The sequence below is a fragment of the Rhopalosiphum maidis genome, chromosome 2 (assembly GCF_003676215.2).
Source record: "Rhopalosiphum maidis isolate BTI-1 chromosome 2, ASM367621v3, whole genome shotgun sequence".
Lineage (NCBI taxonomy): Eukaryota > Metazoa > Arthropoda > Insecta > Hemiptera > Aphididae > Rhopalosiphum > Rhopalosiphum maidis.
The window spans coordinates 66,424,164-66,446,343 of record NC_040878.1 but is presented as its reverse complement, the minus strand read 5'-3'; the positions used below and the strand labels follow the sequence as shown (position 1 = coordinate 66,446,343).

General features: G+C 26.7%; 2 protein-coding genes across 2 annotated transcripts in view; one reads left to right on the top strand and one right to left on the bottom strand.

The window, feature by feature from the left end:
• Positions 1–1,322: 1,322 nt before the first annotated feature.
• LOC113553136 lies at positions 1,323–6,523 on the bottom strand. Its single transcript, XM_026956308.1, has 2 exons — positions 6,436–6,523; positions 1,323–4,767 (listed from the first exon to the last, which is right to left on the bottom strand). The coding sequence occupies exons 1-2, from the start codon at positions 6,486–6,488 to the stop codon at positions 1,461–1,463; spliced, it is 3,360 nt and encodes a 1,119-aa protein (XP_026812109.1). The 5' UTR covers positions 6,489–6,523; the 3' UTR covers positions 1,323–1,460.
• A 7,998-nt stretch (positions 6,524–14,521) lies between these two features.
• The window catches only part of LOC113553179, a 47,834-nt gene continuing 40,175 nt past the window's right edge, over positions 14,522–22,180 (top strand). The window contains exon 1 of the mRNA XM_026956363.1: positions 14,522–15,018. Within this exon, the coding sequence (XP_026812164.1) occupies positions 14,874–15,018 (145 nt within the window). The 5' untranslated portion in view covers positions 14,522–14,873. The remainder of the gene's footprint in view (positions 15,019–22,180) is intronic.

Below are 22,180 nucleotides of genomic sequence, written 5' to 3'. Positions count from 1 at the left end.
TTAATAATTAAATAAATACAATATTTTTTTGTAAAAGTTAAATCAAATTACCATAGTACTAAAAATAAAATAACTATTTTATTGCAATAAAAATTTATTATAAAATACTCATAGAAATATTCACTGATAGATGGTTATTGGTTAAATATCCACTTAGAATTGTTTTTCGTATACAATGATGTATCATTTGATTGAAGTTTAATTCATTCATTACAGTGATTCACTTGTCTTCGATATCTACTGTACGAAAGAGTGGTATCCACTTGCCACTTTTTTGTTACTATCACTTACATTACTCCATATTCTCAAAACAATCAGTTAACCGAAAAAAAAAATATAAAATAAATTATAATCTACTTAGAAAAGCCATCTGAACTGTATGTATGCACTTTTCAGATAAACATTATTATGTATTTCAATTTCAATTTAAATCAGTTAGGTTAGGAGATTTAATTAATTGATGTTGAAATGGTGTTTGTAGACTTCCACCCCGCCTTAATTATAATATTATTCTTAGTCATTTACAAATTTAAATGAGGTCCTTGTACGTCACTAATGTAATTTAAGTAAGATTATTTTGTAGAAAAACTGTATTTTTGATGTTAATTATTTCATGTTATTTTTGTAAAATATCATACTTTATCTTAAACGAAACTAAGTTAAATTTATTTATATTAACAGTGTGATTCAAATTTTGATTTCTTAATTTTTAATTAAGTATTCATTGTTTTAAAACTTAGTTGTATAGCTGAATAAATTATTTATGGAAATATTGTATTTTTTAGTCACAACATACTTCAGATTTTAGTCAGATGTTTTATTGAAAAAATCATATAAAATATATATATATATATATATATATTGTCTATTTACTTGGGTTTAGGTACATTAAAATATATTTTTGGATATTTTAATTTAATAATATTATTTTATTAATATTATATTATTTTTATAATATATTAAATACCGAATGATAGTAGATCATATAAATACGATTTATCTAGTAATAATTATGATGAATACATAACTACAAATCTGTGATTAAATTCAAAACCTAATTTAATTTTCAAACAGTGCTGATGAGTTTCTTTCCGTAAATATTATACTTACCGAAATTATACTAATTTTTTGTTGTCATGTTTAATATGCATGTTGTATACATTTTAGATAAAAATTCTTTCAAAAATACCATTTTATCAAAGTAATTTTGTATTATTAAGGCCAACAATGTTTTTAAGTAACGAGAAAATGATTAAAGGTATATAAACCAATTTTAAAATAAGGTTACCGTGATATATATATATATAAAAAAAAAACATGTATAATGTGCTTAGTATTTTATTTGTTTTTTTTTTTTCGTAAAGAGAACTTGATTCCTTCTGATTTTTAATGAATATAATAATAAAGTAAACACAGTGCTTTAAATTCTAAAAACAATATTTAATCGAGTAGTTTGGTTCTTAGTTGTATTTACTTTTTATCATACCATATGCCCTTTCAGCGATCATGATACAAGGGACATGACTGTAGGCACTAGTAATCAATGGCATAACAGATCGACCTACTACTCGCAAATTAGAAATACCAACCACGTTCAATTCACTGTCAACAACAGCATCTGTGTCAGTTTCAACTCCCATACGACACGATCCGGCAGTACTTGATGTTGTAGACATCATGTATTTTAGTAAGCACTCCCAGTGCTCATCGGTCTTTTTGCTATATTTTGCACATCCGTCAATATCAATATCTTCTAACCTCGCGTTTACTAACTTCATTCCATCAGATTTTTCAATTTTGGACAGTAATTTGATGGCTGCGAGGAAACTTTTTACATCATTTTTCTCCGTCAACATATTGCCAACAATAATCGGACTGTCCATTGGGTTCTTACTTCTTAAAAGAATTTTGCTGGTACTTTGTGCGTTTATCAGTGATATTGTGAAAATAGAAATAGCACGTTCGTAATTCAATTTAGCATACACCGATAACATGGTATCACTAAATCCAAATATCGCTTTTAATTGGCATAACTTAGAATAAGTGTTTTTGGGTATGTAATATTGATAAACTTCAACATCCGCAAACGAAGATCCAGATATTCCAGTATTTAAAAATCCTCCAAAACTCAAACCGTTAGGTCTACTTAAGAGTCCCGAATGTCTAGACAAGTATTTGAATGCAATTTCTTCTTCTGTTTGATTGCAAACAATTGATTTGTCGTAGGACATAACAAAACCAGTAAACACTGGAGTAATTAGGAAGTTCTGTCCTACTTTTAAGTCTTTGACTACTGGAACTTCCATTTCGGACAAATGCTTCTTAGGCCCAATACCTGAAGCCAACAATATCTGAGCAGAACCAACAGCTCCAGCACAAAGTAAGACTTCCATGTTAGATTTCAGTGTAAGAATTTGACCGTATTTCGTTTGTAGTTCAACTCCAGTTGCTTTCATTGTTGTTTTGTCTACTAAAACCTTTGTAACTCTAGTATATTTCATTACTTTCAAGTTTTCGCGGCCGAAAACTGGGCTTAAATATGCCTTAGCGGTGTTCATAGATCTACCATTCTTAATTATACCTTGCATTGAAACAAATCCAATTTCGATATCTTTTTGGTTAATATCACTTTGTTTTTTACACCCGATATGTTCAAAACCAGAACATATGACTTTTTCTAAAACACTTACTTCAGTTTTTCGGAATTTGCTCACAGGGATAAGTCCACATTTTCCATAAATAGTAGTGTTTGTATCGGTTTTTGTAATCGAACGGATTTTTTCAACCTTTTTAAAGTAGGTCTCCGTTGTATTGTACGACCAATTCTTCAAACCCTTTTTAACAAGTGAATTATAGAGTTGTTCACTTCCTCTAACATAAATTTGAGGACTTATAGTACTACTTCCTCCTAGACATTTTCCTTTGTGTAGTTTCATATTACCACCAATTCCAAATCCAGTTGTACTATCTGGTTGTATTTTGTATTGCCAGTCTGCATCACTATTTAATGACCTATCCCATAAATTAGGAATTTGAGTTACAGGGAAGGGGTCTCCACCTGCTTCAATTAATAATATTTTCCATTTGATATTTTCAGACAATTTGTTTGCAAGAACGCATCCCGCATTACCACCACCGACTATGATAAAATCGAATGATTCGTTGTTTATGACATAACGCGTGGAGTCTTGTGGATATATTAAATCTTCCATAAGTGTATAACGTTGGTAATCTAATTGGTTTAAGACTTCTCCTATTATACCAACTGCATTTAGACCTCTATCAAATCTGAACTTCTGATATGTATTCAAATATTCATACACCGATACTTCGTCGTCCGATGATTCTTGTTCCTCACTATCATCATCGATATCATCAAATTTAACATTTTTATCCTTAATAACCACTATTTTATTATTTTCATTATATTTATTATCAGATTTTTCATTTTTATAGTTAATAACCTTTATTTTATCATTTTCATTGTTGTTATCATTCTCTACGGTTTGTTTAACAATTGATTTTACCTTATTCTTTTCGTCACTATTTTCGTCTGAAGATTTTGATTCATCTGATTTATTAATACTGCGTCTATGAGCAGTGCTATATTGTTGAATTTGTCTTGATTTAGTTGTTTTACTTAAGTTATTAATTTTATTACCATTTGTATTCTTGTTTATTTGATTCTTATTATCTGATGAAAATGTATATTGTCCTGATGTTTTAACATTTGTGACGCCTACTTTTTGGTCATTTTCAATATTATCATTAATTTCATTATCTTCACGATCATATTCACCGGCTTCCACACCATTATTTGATGTTTTAAGTTGATTAATTTTACGTTTTATTGAATTAGTTTTTTTTGTTTGATACAATCTTCCCATAGTTTGTCGACCAGTGTCTTGTTGTTTATTATTACTTATATAACTGTTTGCTGATGTGTATCTATTATACTGTTGTGAATTTCCATTAATACTTTTTAAACCATCTGAACTTACGATATTCTGTGAATTACCGTTTAAATAATATCCATTTCCATTGTTTTGTACTTGAGACGTTTGGCTATTGATAGACCTACTAACACTTCTACCAGTACTATATTGTCCACCAGTACTATATTGTCCATCAGTTTGATAAGACGTATATGTTTGACTTCCACCAATTAGTGTGTTACTCAAGAGTCCTAATCGGATAGCTTCTTCTTCAGTTAATAAGCTAGTTGTTGTTGTTGTCATTGTGTTCGCCACGTATCCTGTTGGTATTGACAGAAATATATTTCCGTTGACACCCACGGTGTTTGTTCTCGTCGTAATTGTTGTACTACCAATTTGCTGGTTTTGCTGTAACGATTTTTGAAAGCCATTATTTGTAGATCTTGTCGTAGCAGACTTAATAATTTTGTTCGCGATTACAGGAATAATCTTTTTTCTTAAGATCTTTTTAGCCGTTTTTTTTATTGTTTTCTTAATTTTTTTTGAAAGAGCACGACTTTGTACGAAGGTTTGTAATTTCCGTGTTGATTGAGTATCTCTGTAATTTAAGTCCTCACAACTTTCATCGTCGTACTCACTGCTGTCTTCTTGAGAGTTTGTGCTTATTTTTTTAAGACCTTTTTCAAGGTCTTCAATTTTAACCTTTGAATTTAAAACATTGAACTTTGATGAAGCTCTAACAGTAGTTGAGGAAGAACTACTAGTTGAGCATGAGTTGACTGATACTTTTTTATACTTTGGTTTACTCCAATAACATGTTCCATTGCAAAGCCTAAAACAATAAATTTAATATTAAATATATTTATAATTTATTGTTAAAATAATTATTGTTTTTTATAAATAATTTCAATTAAGTATTTAGAGAATAATATGTAAAAAAACATAATTATGTTACATAATTTAATTTTTTAAATAATTTGTATATTTTAGATCAAATATCAATAACACTACATCATATGAAAATGTAAAATTAACTATGTTAGATATTAAACGAAAAGCTGTGTGTATTGGTTTTACCAAGATGACGTGTTTTTTTTGTTTGAAGTCGATTCTTGGAGCAGTAAAGAAGTTTCAATTTTCTACTTTAAAAACGGTTTCTGATAAAAATTAGTGATAGTTGATACTTTGGAAAGTTAAAATTACAAAAGTACTCGAATATTTACGAAATATAAACATTTGGCAAAATTAATATAATGTTCCTTTACTGTAAAAATAAATAGGAGATGAATAATCGTAGCTCCTTGAAATTTTAGTATTCCTATAAACATTTTTTAAACATGATTTAATTGTTAATTGTCGGCATATTTTTAATTTTTCTAAATTTTTTATGAAAATGTATAAAAAATATTAAAAAAATTAACAATCATTAAAATGTATTAAAAAATTGATATTTTGTTATTCACAGACAACAATTAAGCTATCTATGTTAAAATATCTAGGTAATAATTTCAGTTGTTATTAAAAGTATATTCTTATAAAACATTTTATCTTCACTGTACTTATGTGAAAATAGTTGCATACTGGTTGATTTAATTAAGTATAATAGTTATTCATTGTTTAAAGTAACATACATAATATGTAAAGAATTGCTGGTTTTTTTTTTTAATAAATTAAATTATCAATATTTTTGTTACATTTAGAATTTATTGTTTTTTAAATGTTTAATAAGTACATGAAAATTACAAATTATTTAGTATATTTTAATTATAGGGACACCTGACAAATGCAACCTCTGTCTTAAAATGATTTATTTTTTATTATAAAAATGTATATTAAACTTACATAACATATACATGGATGATTTAATACTGAAAATATTTAATAACATGTTATGTGTTTTTTACAATATTAATACCTTCATTATTTTTATGTGTGTTTCTTTGTTATTAATATAGTTTTAAAAATAAGAGCTACATTAGTAATCTATGTTTTTCTACTTGAGGGGGCAGATGCATTTATTATGTTATAGTATCTAAGCGTGTTGTATGTGTTTATAATGTATACAAATAATAACTACAGGAGATAGATCTATACAATTCTATTAAAATCCGTGCAGGAAATAGATAATAATTATCTAAAAATTATTTACAATTCTATTATTTTTTGAAATGAATGTTATTTTTCATACGATTTATTAATTTACTAAATAAATTATTAACTGATTTCAGAAATATATTTTTGTTTTGATTTAAGCATGAGAAAATAATTTTAATTGGAAATGGATTAGTTTTAAAAAGACTATTTATTTTTGTAGATTGAGTATTTTATTCACCGAAAATTAGGATAAGCTTGAGATATTATAAATATATTGCAATCATATTTTTAGTATATTTTATATTTCACTAGTTTTTTTAAATAAATATTTTAAAAAACATATGTATATATATTTTAATCATCCAGTGAAAATTATTTTAGTATTTTATAAATATAATTAACTTACTGAATAGCCAAGCCGATGATAATCAAAGAACGAAGCAAATGACCCATTGTCATTTTTGAGGATGACAATACTAATACTTAAAATCGAGGGTAATGCGGGTATTTATAGCACTTAACTGAATTAAATGTAATTATTTTAACAGTTGTCCATACGCACATTTTATGTAAATATGTCCATTTGGGTGTTGACAATAAAAATAAAAAAAAGATTAATGCACATCATTAAACGGACGAAAGTCGAAAGAATGATTAATGTGTTTTATCAGGTTTTTCTAAGTGTTACGTAGAAAAAACAGTTGTAGTGAAACAAATCCATTCCGAGTTGTATATCGATTGATTTGTGAAACGAATGAGTAAATAATGAACAGGATTTTCTACAAATACAAATGAAGTATTGAAGTGCCTAAATTAATTAAGTATCGAATTATTTAATTGTTTTGCACATCAACAATAAATAAAAAAAACAGTCTTACTGTTATATACGTATTTTAATGTATTCTTCTGGTGTGTGTATAACGTTTGAATAAACGTCGTTCTCCTGTCGTTTTTATATTAAAGTTAGTCGATAAAAATGCGTGAACGCTAAACATTCTTTAATGGAATTTATTCGATATCGTCCTATGCTCTTATTACTACGTATATAGGTATGTGTTTAGTGTTTACATATTATCACTTAATGAAAAGGGCCCTGTTTATTTTTCAGATAATATATTGTCATAAATAACAACATGTGAGTAATTTTTCCCACGACTAATGTTTGCATCGATGGAGAAAGAAATGCTATTCGTTAGTCTACAATGGTTAAGAATCGAATAAGTACCCATTATAAGACTAAATATATCCGAAGGAAATAAATTTTAGGTGAAAACATTTTATGACTGCGATCCCAACACTGATCTTTTCCTAAAATTCCTCGGTAACCTTCAACATAAACTCTTTTTGTAGTTTTGTTTTAACATACTATATCATGTATCTATATCTGATCAGTTAAATGGTTTTCAAAGTTAAGCGTGTTAGCTGATAATTTACATATATTTAAATTTATATTTTGTTACAAATAAATCCATATTATTATGCACATATTATATTGTCATATCACTAATATAATATGATCTGTGTACAAAGTTTATTAAGTTTTATTATATTATTTATATTCAACATACAAATTTTATTATACACATCTCATGCCAAACATTTTATCATGCACAAAATTATTATTGTTTTTCTTTTAACTGAAATTGCATACTATCTAGATTTTACTTTTATATCAATGCAATTTGTAGAGTAAACTTTGAGTATATATTTTAATATAATATTGAACATTGAATTACGTATAATTATTTTCCATGCTTTATATTTTATATTTAACTATAACTTGTTTTGCAAATTTGTTAATTATTATCTCGCTACTCAGTTTTGCTTAATAAAGTTGCTAAATTATTAATATTTTTATTAAATCATAAAACTATTTTTTATTTTTACAGTAATTTTATTAGCGCATAAAATAATAATGCTATACAATTTAGAACATAAATAGCGTATTTGAAGAAGTCACTCATTAGTACGTCAATTTAAAAAAAGTTATTTTTCAATTAAATGATTACCTTCGTCAAAGTTATTCATTAAAAATTAAGTGTCCATATTTTTGCAATAATTACTTTTAGAAGAAGATTAATAATATAACATAATCCATTATAAAATATAGATAATATTATATCCAACTAATACCGACTGTTTTTTGTGATTTTATTAATCTTATTATCATTAGTCAATATTATACTTATGTTTATTAGCATTGTTTAAATATTGATCTTTATAATAATTTGATTTGATGTATTACTACGATAATAAGGTTTTATGTTCAGTGCAAAGGTCATATTATAAAGTTTCAAATTTATGGATCCTATGAAAATATTTGCACTAATCTTATTAACTCCTGCAAGATTTTCACAATATACCCGTTGTGGTATATAAATAACAGAATACCCATTTCATGTTGTTATTTCATAGAGTGGAAATAATGAATTTTCGTGTAATTAATTACTATAGGTTTATTTTTACTTACAGATGGAATCAGTACGTACGAACGTTTCTGGAAAAGTTTTAAAAAAAAGTTCTAATGAAACACTGTAATACAAGAATTTCTGGTTTACTGTTAATGACTGATGACGGTCAATGTAATAATTTACGTTGACTCTATTGTATAATTATTGTTTAGATAAGCGTATACGTAAAGATAATTCTTTAACTTTAATTTTGCCGTCTATTGGTTAGTATACGTGATTGGACTTGCATTCTACGTGGATTAGTCAATATTATCAAGTACACGGCGTTGTGGATACGCAATTAAACGTACATAGCTGTTATGACATTCATTTTAAAAACCGGCGCAACGGGATTGATGTAACTCACGAACGCGATTTGGACATATATAGTAGCGAGAGAAAACCACTTTTGTTAATTTTAATATAATATTCTATACAATAACAGTCATATGTATATTATATATAAAATTTCTGAAATTATAAAAATAAAATTATACCTCCATAAATTAATTAATTAATTTATTAACACTTTGTATATTAATAATATTATAATATAAGTATATTAAGGTATATTTTATAAACATTTAGTATTATACCTGAACCGTGTTATGGTCAATTATCTTATAAAATTGCATTTAACATACTCCGGCCATCGAGTGAGCGCTTCTGGGCGGCGACCGGCCTCACGCATTCACATGCGATTACGTAGTAGAGTGGAAGATATTTGGGTACGAAACCGTGGAGCTCAATCATTTGGATACGCGAAGGAGTAGCGCTATCTTAGTGGCCGGAGTATAAGAAATCAGAGGATTGGCTATGTAGGTAGCTAATATATTTGCTAACTGACGTCTGGATCGTAGGTTGATATAATTAAAAGTCCCTATAGTTATTTCATAACTAGTTTACTGCTATCCTTAGGGCTTTGACTAGCGTTTGGTTTTTAACACAGTAAATAAAAACCGAATGCTCATGGAAATAACAAATTAATGTGTAACTAAAATATTATTAATAAAAATAGAATTTTTATTTGAAAGTTTTAATTCACAAGCAAACGTTGGAGTAGAGATGTCAAACATGACAATTGCCCTTATAAAACAATATAATGCCTTGCACAATCTACTTTTATATGATGATTTCTCTTCTCATTTAATTTAATTTATTGCTTAATAATAACAATAAAACATATCATCAATAGAGAGGTGTCAGTGGTATGGTAACACCTTGTAGAACATCATTTCCACAAATTCATTATTTTTTTTTCATATAAAAAAAAAAATTTATTAATTTTTTTGAACTATTTCTATAGTTGTTATAATATTATTTTCAAAGTAAAATAGGAAATTTATTTTTCCGTAATTAAGTACAACATCAATTTCTAGATTCATTCGATTACACTAATATGATTAAACACGTAAAAATAATTTTTTGTTATCAAAACTCTGCGCTCGTGATTATGTTTAAATAAATAATATGTTTGCTAAGTATTTATTTATTTATGACATCTAAATGCGTTAATACATTCAATAAGCACAGATTTAATGGATTTAAAATCGTTTGTTTACGATAAATCACGATCAATACAGTGTAAAACAAATATAATATATATATAATATTCAATGTCGAAATATAATAGTATAAAAATATAATGCCAATACTGTAGCTGTTACCAGAGGATACTTTTTGTGTAGTTAGGCTTATATTTTAATGGTTATTGTTTGTAAATTATAATATTTACTACATTAATTGATTGGCAATCAAGAAAATATGCTTACTTTTGTTTGCCCGCACTGTTTAAATCATTAAACGTTTGGTTATAAAATAATTAGTGTCTACTCTTGCATTAATTTCAAATAAAAAGTTTATTTAAAAGACAATTCAAAATTATTAATTATGCTTCGATAATAGTGAAATAAATTATATTATATAACATTATTATTTTTGAAATATTATTGTAATCATGGAAACCTCATAATATTAGTTATAACTTATAAGTTAGTCAAAAACAACTTGTGTGTATTATTTTTTATCTGAATCGTGCGTAATATAGTAACAAAGTTATGGACCACTTCTAAAAATTATTTGTTTTCACTATACCAATATTATGTTTGTATACATTATATTGTAGTTGGGTACTATCGACTCTACCTACATAAAATTAAATATAATTAACTACATTAATACACATTAGGAAGAAATCAGTTAGAAGGAAGTCGTGCTTGGATGTATTGACTCCATTTTACTAACACTTAACTTAACAATTTTTAAGTTCAGAAGAATCAACTCTATTTTGTTTTTTAATTTTAAAGCGAATTCGCTTGAGTTCAATTAAACTTAAAAGTAATAATTAATAATTAATATTATTTAATAACTGATAAAATTATATATGAAAAAAAAAGATTTGCCTATTTTTAAGGGTTAAGTCTATTTAACAAAAAACTAATGATGACTTGCTTTCGGTATCTCGGTATGCCAGTATGTGTTTAAACAAGTTTAAAAAGTATAGATTGAGATTTTCATTATTGTTTTATTTTTATTTGATATATCAGTACAATAATATTTTAATTTATAAACTGTTCGTGTGTATAATTTCATAATAATTTTGTATTATAAAAAATAAATTTTTAGAAACAATCTTTACAACTAACTATTAAGTCAATCTAGTTATGTAGTATTTTTCAGTCAATTGTCAACAATTTAAACGTTCAAAATGTATAGAATATAGTAAGCACAGAATTATAAAGCAATTTATTTGTAAAAAATTAATTTACTTATATTATGTATTTATGTTTGTAGGAACATTAAAATAATAACAAACGAATCTATGGAAAAAAATATTGACATGAATAATATTACAAAAATATCGAGTAGGTATGTAGAACATATGTAATGAAGCGTATACTCAGCCTAATTTTACGACACATATCATCAATTCAACTAGTAGTTAAAAAAATTGTGAGTGATTTTTATTTTTAAGCCTGTTTTTATGATTTATCGTTAAAAGAAAAAAAATTGTTGTGAAAGTAAAAAATGATTACTTATTATTTATTTAAATTATCACAATATTTAAAATCATCAAATAAAAAGTATATTATGTTTACTAGTATAAAATATTTACAATCAAATAAGTATTGTTTAAAGAGTTGAGTAGATGCTATTCTAAGATTTAAATAGATACTTTATATATATTTTATGTCTTAAAATAATCATAAGTAAATATTGAAGTGATTTAACAGTTACGTTTTTATTATTTATTTACTATTATTTATTAAGTATATTATACGATTTGAAATTTTAAGACATGCCTTTTTTTATATAATTGTTTAATAATCAAACCTTAAATTGTAATTGCTTAAGTAACATTTACATATTCATCTAAATATTATTAAAAAATAAATTATTTATTTATGTACTCTGTAATAACGGTCTAAACTCAAAAAGTATTGCAAATTTAACAATATACTTCAGTTTGTAGCTTAAAACAAGTTTGGATAGTTATATTGTTTGCAATGAAAAACATAATTTTTATTTATGGTTTTGTTTGTAAGTCAACAATATAGAGCTTTTCATAAGTTTGATATTCAATCAAAATAATTGATGTATTATACAATCATTGTTATAATAATTATATTTATTTATGTCTTAAAACGTAATAAACTTTAATTGATCATTATTTTATACTTTATAGAATGCATATCACAATTTGCTCATTATAATAACAATACAATTAAATTTTATTATCACCAAAAAAGAATATATGGCTAAGAGTTTGATGTTTGTCGGCAACTATTTTGTTAAAGGGACCGGGTTTTTCTTTAATTAAAATTGCAACCAAAATGTTCATAACATATATACAGACCTCGAGTAACCCTTAACTTGTGCCCCCGTCGGCATTTGCAAACAATAATTGAATGTTAAGTCCTCAAATACTGATTATCAGTTATCTCAATAAAATATTACGTAATTCATTTTTATTATACTATTATTAGATTTTATCTAACGGGTGTCGATTTGAGTTATACTTCTTAATAAATAATATATAATATGACACGTTTTGAAAATCCTTTACACTCCGTAAGGTCACCAGAATTAAAATCTGTATAGCAAAGTAAATCGGTATTCTCCTTAAAATAAATTTGATTTATTTATTATTTAGCTTACGCATACCTATATTTATAGTACAACCGAAATGATTATAAATGCACTAGTTTTTATCACGACTGTAATGGGAACGTATTTTATTTTACTGATTTAAAAAAAAAACTTGTGAGTTTCAAAATACATAACGATGCTCAAATAACAGTGGAATAATGATGGTTGCAATTTTTTTCTTTCATGTGATATTTGATCTTACATTTACGACACCTATTAATCATATCAAAATATCAAATAATACAATATTATTAAACTAATATAACAAAGACCAGATCACAGGTATTATTATCGAGAAAACTAATGTATAAAATATATTATTATAATAGGTTTACATGTACATACTTATTGATATAATGTGAATTAAGATGAAAAGGGTTTCTAAAATTGAAATAATAAATATTTCTATGGACCGTACAATATTATATGTATATATATACATGTAGTTTTGATTTAATATATTTTTTAAATAATTATAATACAATATGTTGTGTTAATGAATATTAATAATTGTAATACGAGTAATAAACCTTTCACTGAGGAATAAAATAATTGTGCATTAATTAAAAAAATAATATTTATTTTCAACTATTATTCAGTGAAAGTATAGGTAAAGTTACGCTTTTACTGTAGTTTTTATAATATATGCAAGTATATTTAAAAAAAAAATTGAATTTAATACAATCTTTTAATATTGAAATTTTAGAGTTAACAGACAATTCAAATTCTAAGTTTTGCTTAACATTACTTAAGTAGGTATATATATATAAATGTTTTTTCGAGATTTTTAGATTTTTATTTTTAATAATTTTACAGTATTTTAAACATAATAATATACGTATTAACATACTTATACTTTGTCGGTTTTAGAATACGCACTATCCTCGTTGTTTGGCAAACCATTATTCTCCTATACACGAATGGATTGATATAGCTGGAATGTTAGATGCGTGAATATTCCACCGACTCGGTATAGGGTTATAAAATAATACCACATTATTCTGCAGTATTCAGAAATTCAAAACAATTCCTGGCCACAGATAAACATTACAATAATTTACAAATTAAAAACTAATAACATTTTAGTGACGGTTAGTAATTGTTATAATAAATATTATTCACGGGCTGTGGTGTTGTAGCCGCGTTATATTGACGAGTAAGCTTATCACCATCAAGCATTTACTCAAATTCCGAATTTTGAAATGTTGTCATTTAGATACTAAAATACTATATTTTTGAATATTTTCATGTTTTGTATAGTATTTAACTAATGTATATTGTGGTGACTGCCGGTGTTTCTGCGTGTTGTGGCGATACAGACTTAAACTTTTTTTTTTAAAATGAATAATTCTATCGTTTTGGACTTTTTGTTTTGAAGCTTGCTCACGCGTGTGAAAAAAAATAAATACCAACTCCGTTCTCCCCCTCACCGGAAATCGTGACGGACTTCCGACTTCCGTTTACAGTCGGACCGCCGTCACCGAATCGGCCCGACTTTGGCTGCAGCGGCGGCGATCACCTGCAGCTCTCGTTTACCCGTACCGTCATGGCCTATACACACTGACTAGGATTAGCGAGCGGCCCAGAGGAGTATCTGCACTCTGCAGCTCACCGCTGCCGTCGTCGTTGCGACGGAATTATATATTATTTTATTATTATCATCATTATTACAGTTGACCGCCACCGGATGCTCGAGTCGCCTCCCCCGACCCCCAACCGTCATCTAGAAACACACACACACACACACACATTTACGCGCGCGCACACGCGTTTACACGCACACACACACAGACACAAACACACCTTCCACCGGCGGCGGCGCGCACCGAGAGAGACGATGCGCAGCGACGGCGGCGGCGATTGTTAGTGTTCGCGCGCCGTAGCGGGTTTTATTCGGTCCGCAACGTTTAGTAGCCGTAGTCACGTGCCCCGTGTGTACCGCTGCCGTCTGCAGTTTGACTCGACGACGCCGAACGATATTATTATTTTTCTACGGCACTTGCAAGAGAGGTGTCTCGCGACTCGACCGCGCAGATCTGTAACCGGCAAAACGGACTTTTGAAGTAATTGGAAAAAAAAAAATAAAAAATAATCAACCGTTACACTCTTCCCGGTCGTTTGTCGGTGGCGCGCGCGCGCGCGCTATAATCGCCCATCAGCCCGTCGACGACTTTCGAGCCGGATCTGCAGCTACCGCAAGTGTAATCTACACGTCCGTCGAACGGAAGCGACGACACCGCCAGTTATGGAGTCGCGTCTGCAGCGGTCGACGTCCCGGTGCGACCGCTATTACCGTTGTCGTCGCGCCGCCGTCGACGCTTTCCCGATGACGTCCACGCTCGTGGCCGTCTTCTTTTCTCTGGTCGTCTTGCAGATCGTATCCAACACGGGTAATTATTTCTACGATATTTATCAAAATGTGTATAAAACACTGTGCTATACCAACTAGTATCGGAAATGTACAAATTTATTTTTTTTGAATTTAATTTTTATACATTATGTTACGGATGATATAAAGTATAGGATATTTATTATAAAACGCTCGGGAAATGTAGAAATTAATACAGAGAACATGGGCAATGGGCATTATGTGCACTTTCCGACGTTCATACGGCAGTGTCATATCGTGTGAAATTCAGTAGGTACAACGGAGTTGTCGGTGATGCAATTGAGAGGAAGAGGTGCCCAAACCTCGAGGGTCGACATTTTAAGAACAACAAAGTTCAACGGTGCCGTTTATATTATATTTTTTTGCCGTTATATTGTTAGATAACCTTCATTTTTAAAAGTGAAATAGTAAATATAAATTAGATTAAAAAATAATTTTATACGTATTTATTTACCTACTATATTATTGTAATCGGTTTCTAAATCAATGTTTTTTTGCCATAAAAATAAGTGATAGGTAATTATTATTTTCGATTTATACTGGAAGTGAAAATGGCTAGTAGTATTTTATAGATAACTACCATGATAATATGCTACTGGGAGTCTCATAAAAAATAATATTATAACAAAATTGTCATGTATAATATAGGTTCACGTTACATAAAAATACATATTTTGTAACGTTAAAATTCATACTAAATTATATTAAATAGTAAAATGACAAATAAATGCAATTCATTTCATAAACATAAGATTTTTACACAACCAATCAAATATATTGTATAATATAATAAAATATTGATAATTAATATCAATTGCCGAGTATAATATAATTAGGTACTTCCTTAACTTAATCGGTTTAAACATTTTGTCAGACAAATCATATTTGTTGTCTTAATAAACGGTATATGGAATACTTTTGTAATTATTTGGCACAATTTCGTTAGTACTTCGAATTTATGTTTTGTAAAAAAAACATATGAATAGAGATAGTTTAAATATGTTCACCTAGTAAACTTGAATTTTCTGAAACGTCCTATTAAAATTAAAAATATAGAAACTGGGTCTTGAATAAAACTATAAGACACCTATAGGTAGTTGTATAAGAATTAATCAAATGCATAATATAATTTATAAAGGTAAACTACGTAAAAACGTGTTTTATATTTATAAATATCTTTAAGTTAGGGTTAGAATTCAAACTAACTCACTCCAATGCAAATATTATGCATCGAGAAAATGTAATTTTTTTACATCCCACGATGACATAGATAAGGTGCCGCGAAACTATTCTATTTTAAATGAATACTCTTGCAGTTGTTAATTACAATTAGTTATTTATACTGCAGTTTCCGGGCATTTTATAAAAAAAACATCAAGATTTTATACCTTGACTGTAACATTGTATACACAAAATCGGGCAATTGATAACGATTTGGAAAAATATAGCTCAGTTTGTGTATTTATTCGAATTAGATTGCGTAGAAAATATACTCGATCTCAGCTACAGCTAGTGACCGAGTAGAATTTTCCACCATGTGTCGTGCTTTTCCTACCCCCGGTAAAAGCTGTACTTAGTGGGGGTAGATGCAAGTCTAACACTTTTACTAACTAAATTAACAAAAAAAAAAAATTGATTGCACGCCGAAATCATAGTATAATTTTATTGTAATAAAATAGTGATCGCCTTATAGATAGTTTTGGAATAGTGACAAGCGTGGTTAATATGATAATATCCATACGGTGATTGATGATAATGCAGCTGAAAAAAACATGTATTTTTTTTATCCTAGGCAGGAGGCGGTACATATTTGAAACGAACTCATATTTGAATTCACGATTAATTTTACGTAGTTATTAAATCAAAATAATAAAAAACTAGTTTTACACCAACATCAATACTATAAAAAAAATTAGAGAAACATCATTATTTAGTATTAGTACCTAATACCTAGGCAGTGTTTATAAAATATAAGATATTGATAATTGATAATTGAAATATTTATCAATTATGATCGTATACATAGTTAGAATAACCACAAACTCCAATTATAATGTAGCATGATTAATCATGCAATAATACATACGAAAAAGTCCTTATTTTTTTCACATTTCATGGATGAGTTAATCATTAAATTATTTTAATTTAAAAAAAACAAAGAACGATCGATTCTTTTAAAGAATAGGTAAGTGGATATACTGTATACACTATAAGTATATGTTTCTATTTATAACTCTACATAGTATAGTTCTTAAAATGTATATACTTATGTTTATGTTTTATATTTAAATTAATAAAATTTCATCGTTTGTGTACTTTCAGTTATTAATTCAATTTTTATTTCTCAATTTGTTTAATCAGGGCTAAATTAAAGGATATAGAAGCTATAGAAGGGGGGCTAAGTGGGTTGAATACCACAGTTCCTATACATTAAAAAGACCCTTGGGATTTTATTTTATCAAGGCTATAACATTATTTAAATGTTCTATTTAGCAATTATCAACATACAACGTGTAAATATTTAACTATACTAGTTATATTAAAGTACGAAGCGCTTTCACTGATGCATTGCTTTCGCTAAATATGGTTTTAAACATTTAAAATCACAAAACATTTTAGTTTTTTAATTCTCAAGTTTATGTATTTATGATAGTAATTTACAATAAAAATATTAGTATTAATATTAATGTTTTAAAATTTTAAATGTACACACTATATTAATACGAGTAGTGATGATATTAGTATACCCTACATATAAAGATAAATTCAATTATAGCAATTTACAACTCCTACAGATATATTATATCGTTATCTACTGTTTGATTTATTAATCGTTTGATATTCGCCAATTATAATAAATTTAATATAACTTGAATACGGAGAGTAAATATTTATTTCACAGTTGTTGAACAGCGTTGTACATGAATATACGAAATAGATAAAATGAAACACACACAATTTAATTTTTGGCAAGATGCAAACTAAGTTGGTGGTTATATGCCAATGAAAACTATCTCGTGCAAATATAAGTTTTAAATTATTAAATACTTTTGTTTAAGATAACTTGAAAGAGTTTTTGCAAACGTTTTGTTTTGTAATGTTTGCATTTTTAAATTCTTTATTATATAGTGAAATATATAAAACGAATATTTTAAGAAAAAACTTAAGTATGTACCGATAAACCATAATTTATACCTTAATCATGGTTCATAAAATATATTAAAAAGTAAAGATGCTCCTATAAGCCCAATGCAATCTTATAATATGTTTCATGGTTAAAAATTGAACAATGTTCACAGTCTAATGTAGACAATTTAATAAACTTCTCAATAGATATTCTCCACCAAGATATATTTATATATATATACGTATAAGTGCATTAATCTCATGTTTATTTTTCCTGATAAAGGTAATATCAAAATAAGTGTTTTTGAGAAAATACTATTCTATTTGAAAAATAAACGCAAAAGAATTTAATATTAAAATTGCTTTTTAAGTTAATTACTTTCTTTAAAACAAGTTTTTTATAGTTCGTTATTTATTTATGTATTTAGTTAGTTTGTAATTGTTGAAACTAATGGTTTTATATCAAGTTAACAACAAAATTGAATGTACCCATATGGATTTATTTGAATTAAAAATAAATTATACACTTACAATAGTATAATACTCGTAAACATTCATTTAGATTTAATAATAGCGAAAATCATTACTAATATATACTTGGCTATTTATGCTTAAATATTTAATTGTACCTATTCTGTAATTGCTATTTAAAAAAAAAAACCGTTTTCTACATAAATTTAATCAAATACAAATAAAATATTATAAACTTCAACGTATTAATCATTTTATTATTATACCTAGGAATTTATCAAAAGATTTTAATTTTCAAACATTTTAACTTTTACTTAACTCAATACAATTTATTATAATGCTGTAACAATTGATTTACATTAATTTCAATATATCTGCTAAGTTATGAATTATTTTATAATGATAATTTCATTTTCATAATTTTCTTAATGTATTTTTAGTAAACACATACTACAATGTGTTAAAAACGAATTAAAACTTTCTTAATCTCTAAATATTGTCAAAACGAATCATTTCTTCGTAATTTATTGTTATAATATAGATTTAAAACTAAAAGTTATTTAACTTGCACAAAGTTTTTATGTTCTGCATATTAATTAACGTTGTAGTGTAGATTTATGTTCAAACTCGGTAATAAAAATTTATATCAACAAAATCATAAATTTATGATAAATGAGGTGATTGAAATTTTTTTGTTTAAACTACAACAATACATGAATATGTACTTATCCGCTTTACAACAGTATAACGTTTATTCGATGCATAAATATATATTCTATAAAAAGTTACACTATGCAATTTAATATTTTTATACATTGACCTGTATAAATAATAATTCTTCTGGAATACGAACTAGAAAAAGCTACATATAGTAATATCAATGATACCGTGTAACAAGACTATATGGAGAAAATTAAGTACATTTAAATTGTTTTTAATCGTTTTGATTACCCGAGGTCATTTAATTAAAAAGAAAAAATAATGATTTTTTTAAGAAGCATAAATAGACTTTTTTAAACTTATACTTTATAAATAAAAATGTAATTTAATCAACTAAGCTCTTGGTGACCCATAAGAAACGGTATTAAAAATTATAATGTTGTCGCGTTTATCAGTACCTATTTATTTTATTCAATCACTTTTACCATTCAGAATATTACTCAAATCTTGTGTTGTTCAATACATTTTAATATTTTATAATAGAATATACTCGTAATATAGGTATACAATAATGCAGTATACAAATGCATTCATTTGAAGTAGGCCACATATACACTAATAAATTGTCTTACGACCCCTGTCGATAACGGATTTTATTGATAATCCGGTTTTGATGATCCATTTAGTATTTTTTTTTGTCGTTATATTATATTATACAAGCCTACAAAATGCTATTAGCCTGGAATAAAATATCATCTTTATCTCGTTATTATTATTACTATATGACTGTGCATAAAGTCCCTAAATTTGCATAATGCTATGAGCCTATGACATAATTGAGTAGGTACTTATTGAATAGTTAGAAGGTATTATTTATAAAATAAATTAAAAGCATACTATATATTAATTGCAATTTTTAATTTTTGATACGTTTATGAACTTCATTGATTAGTCTAATGTTATAACTTAAGATGATTACTAAATGATTAATTAAAAACATATCATCATTGATTATAAATACTATTTATATTATAATTAAAAGTGATTTATTTTCGTGTGATTTACTTTCAAGTCACCGATAAAGGAATATTTGTAACTAAAATGTATTATTATGATGGTAAATTATTGATTGTTAAATAATTTTGTGAAAATAAGAAGTAGGTATAAAATTAATTTATTGTATTTTTTTATTTTTATTTTAAACTCCCAATGGTATGGGCTATTGTGTGAACGTAAAGTATTACAATTTTTTTAAAGGTATTTATATACAAATAATAAAATAATAAAAACAAGAAATTATTTTAAAATAAAATTGATTGTTGCAATTGGTCGCTGATTATAAACTGGACGTAAAGGATGTTTGTTATTATATACAAGATGTCAGTTGATTAGCATTGTTTACCCCTTTTTTATTCTTTAATATAGTTATAACTCAAAATCTGATTTTTGGAATTATTAAATTGTTGAGATTTTTCACTACTTAAGTAGTGTCCTGTAGTGTAATAATTTTTATTTTTTAAATGAGAATCTCCTTTTAATACGTAAATAATTTAGCGGATAATTATTTTGAAAATTTTGTCATATCAATATAAACATTTAAACGAGCAAATTTTAAGTTTTTTAATTTTATTTTTTAAGAATAATAGTTTCAATATAATGGGCTTGGACTGCTTAGAGCATAGGAGTGCGCAGACGTTGATGGCAAGTAGGTGCACAATTTGATAAAAAAATCTGTTGTAAATAATTATTGTATTTTTAAACTATATTTAGAAGCACATTTAGCCCACAGGAGATAAAGCTGCCCACCCCGCTTCTCCTGTGAGCACACCAATGGTTTGAAAGATATGAGGATTATGGGAATTTTAAAACTTCGGTAATTGATATTAATTTAACAATATTAAATGTATAATTTATAAAAATGGTCAAAGTATAATAAAATATAAATACTATATCCAATATTATGTCAAATTAATATTTTTTTAAAACAATTTTTAAAGACTATTATCCGTAGTAACTTTAGTGAAAAAGAAGAGTTCTTATTTGAAAATAAAAAGTTAATATCGTTACAGAAAATTTCTTAAGTAGGTAGTACCTACAAAAAATATCAAAGATTTAAAAATATAGTCTTTAAATGTATTTAAAGTATTAATAATTAGGATTTTAATAAATTTATTATTAAAAAAAGAAAACGAGGGTTCACTGAGCATGTTTAGCTAATTACTCACTATACTAACTAATTCTCCATAGAGTTGCCCGTGAAAAATTAAATCCCCTTGGAGAAATAATGTTTTGATTTCCAATTTATGCAAACTACACAGATTTTTAACACATTGATCTAGGTGGTTTCGAACAATTTCTAAAATATTAGTCTAAAATTATATTCAATCATTCTAACTATTTTATTTTACTATTTCCAATGGTAACTTTGGAGTTAGCATCTCTTTAAAATCAAAATTGCATATACTAATTTCTTAGTAAATGGCGGTACGTAGGTACCATGCAAAATTTAAGTCCCTAGCTATCATATCTTTGGCTGTACATTAATTATGAATCAGTCAGCCAGAACTCATTTTATATACACAAATTATACGAATATTGGATCCGAAATTTTGTATAGCTAGTACTAAAATGTGTACTTTTAGTATGTCTAAATAGATGTTATTTTTAGCGACGAAGAATGAAGATAAGGTAATTCACTAAACAAGGTCAAAATTAATATTCTAATTATAATTCATATTGCTCACTATCGTACAGAAAACATTTCATCTTAAAATTATTATTAAAATTTTAGAAAATCAAATCAACTACACATGTTTGTATCGAGTTATGAGAAATAATTGAATTAGATTGTAATTTTTTTTTTATATACCAAACTCATTACTCATCTGATGATGATAATAATAATA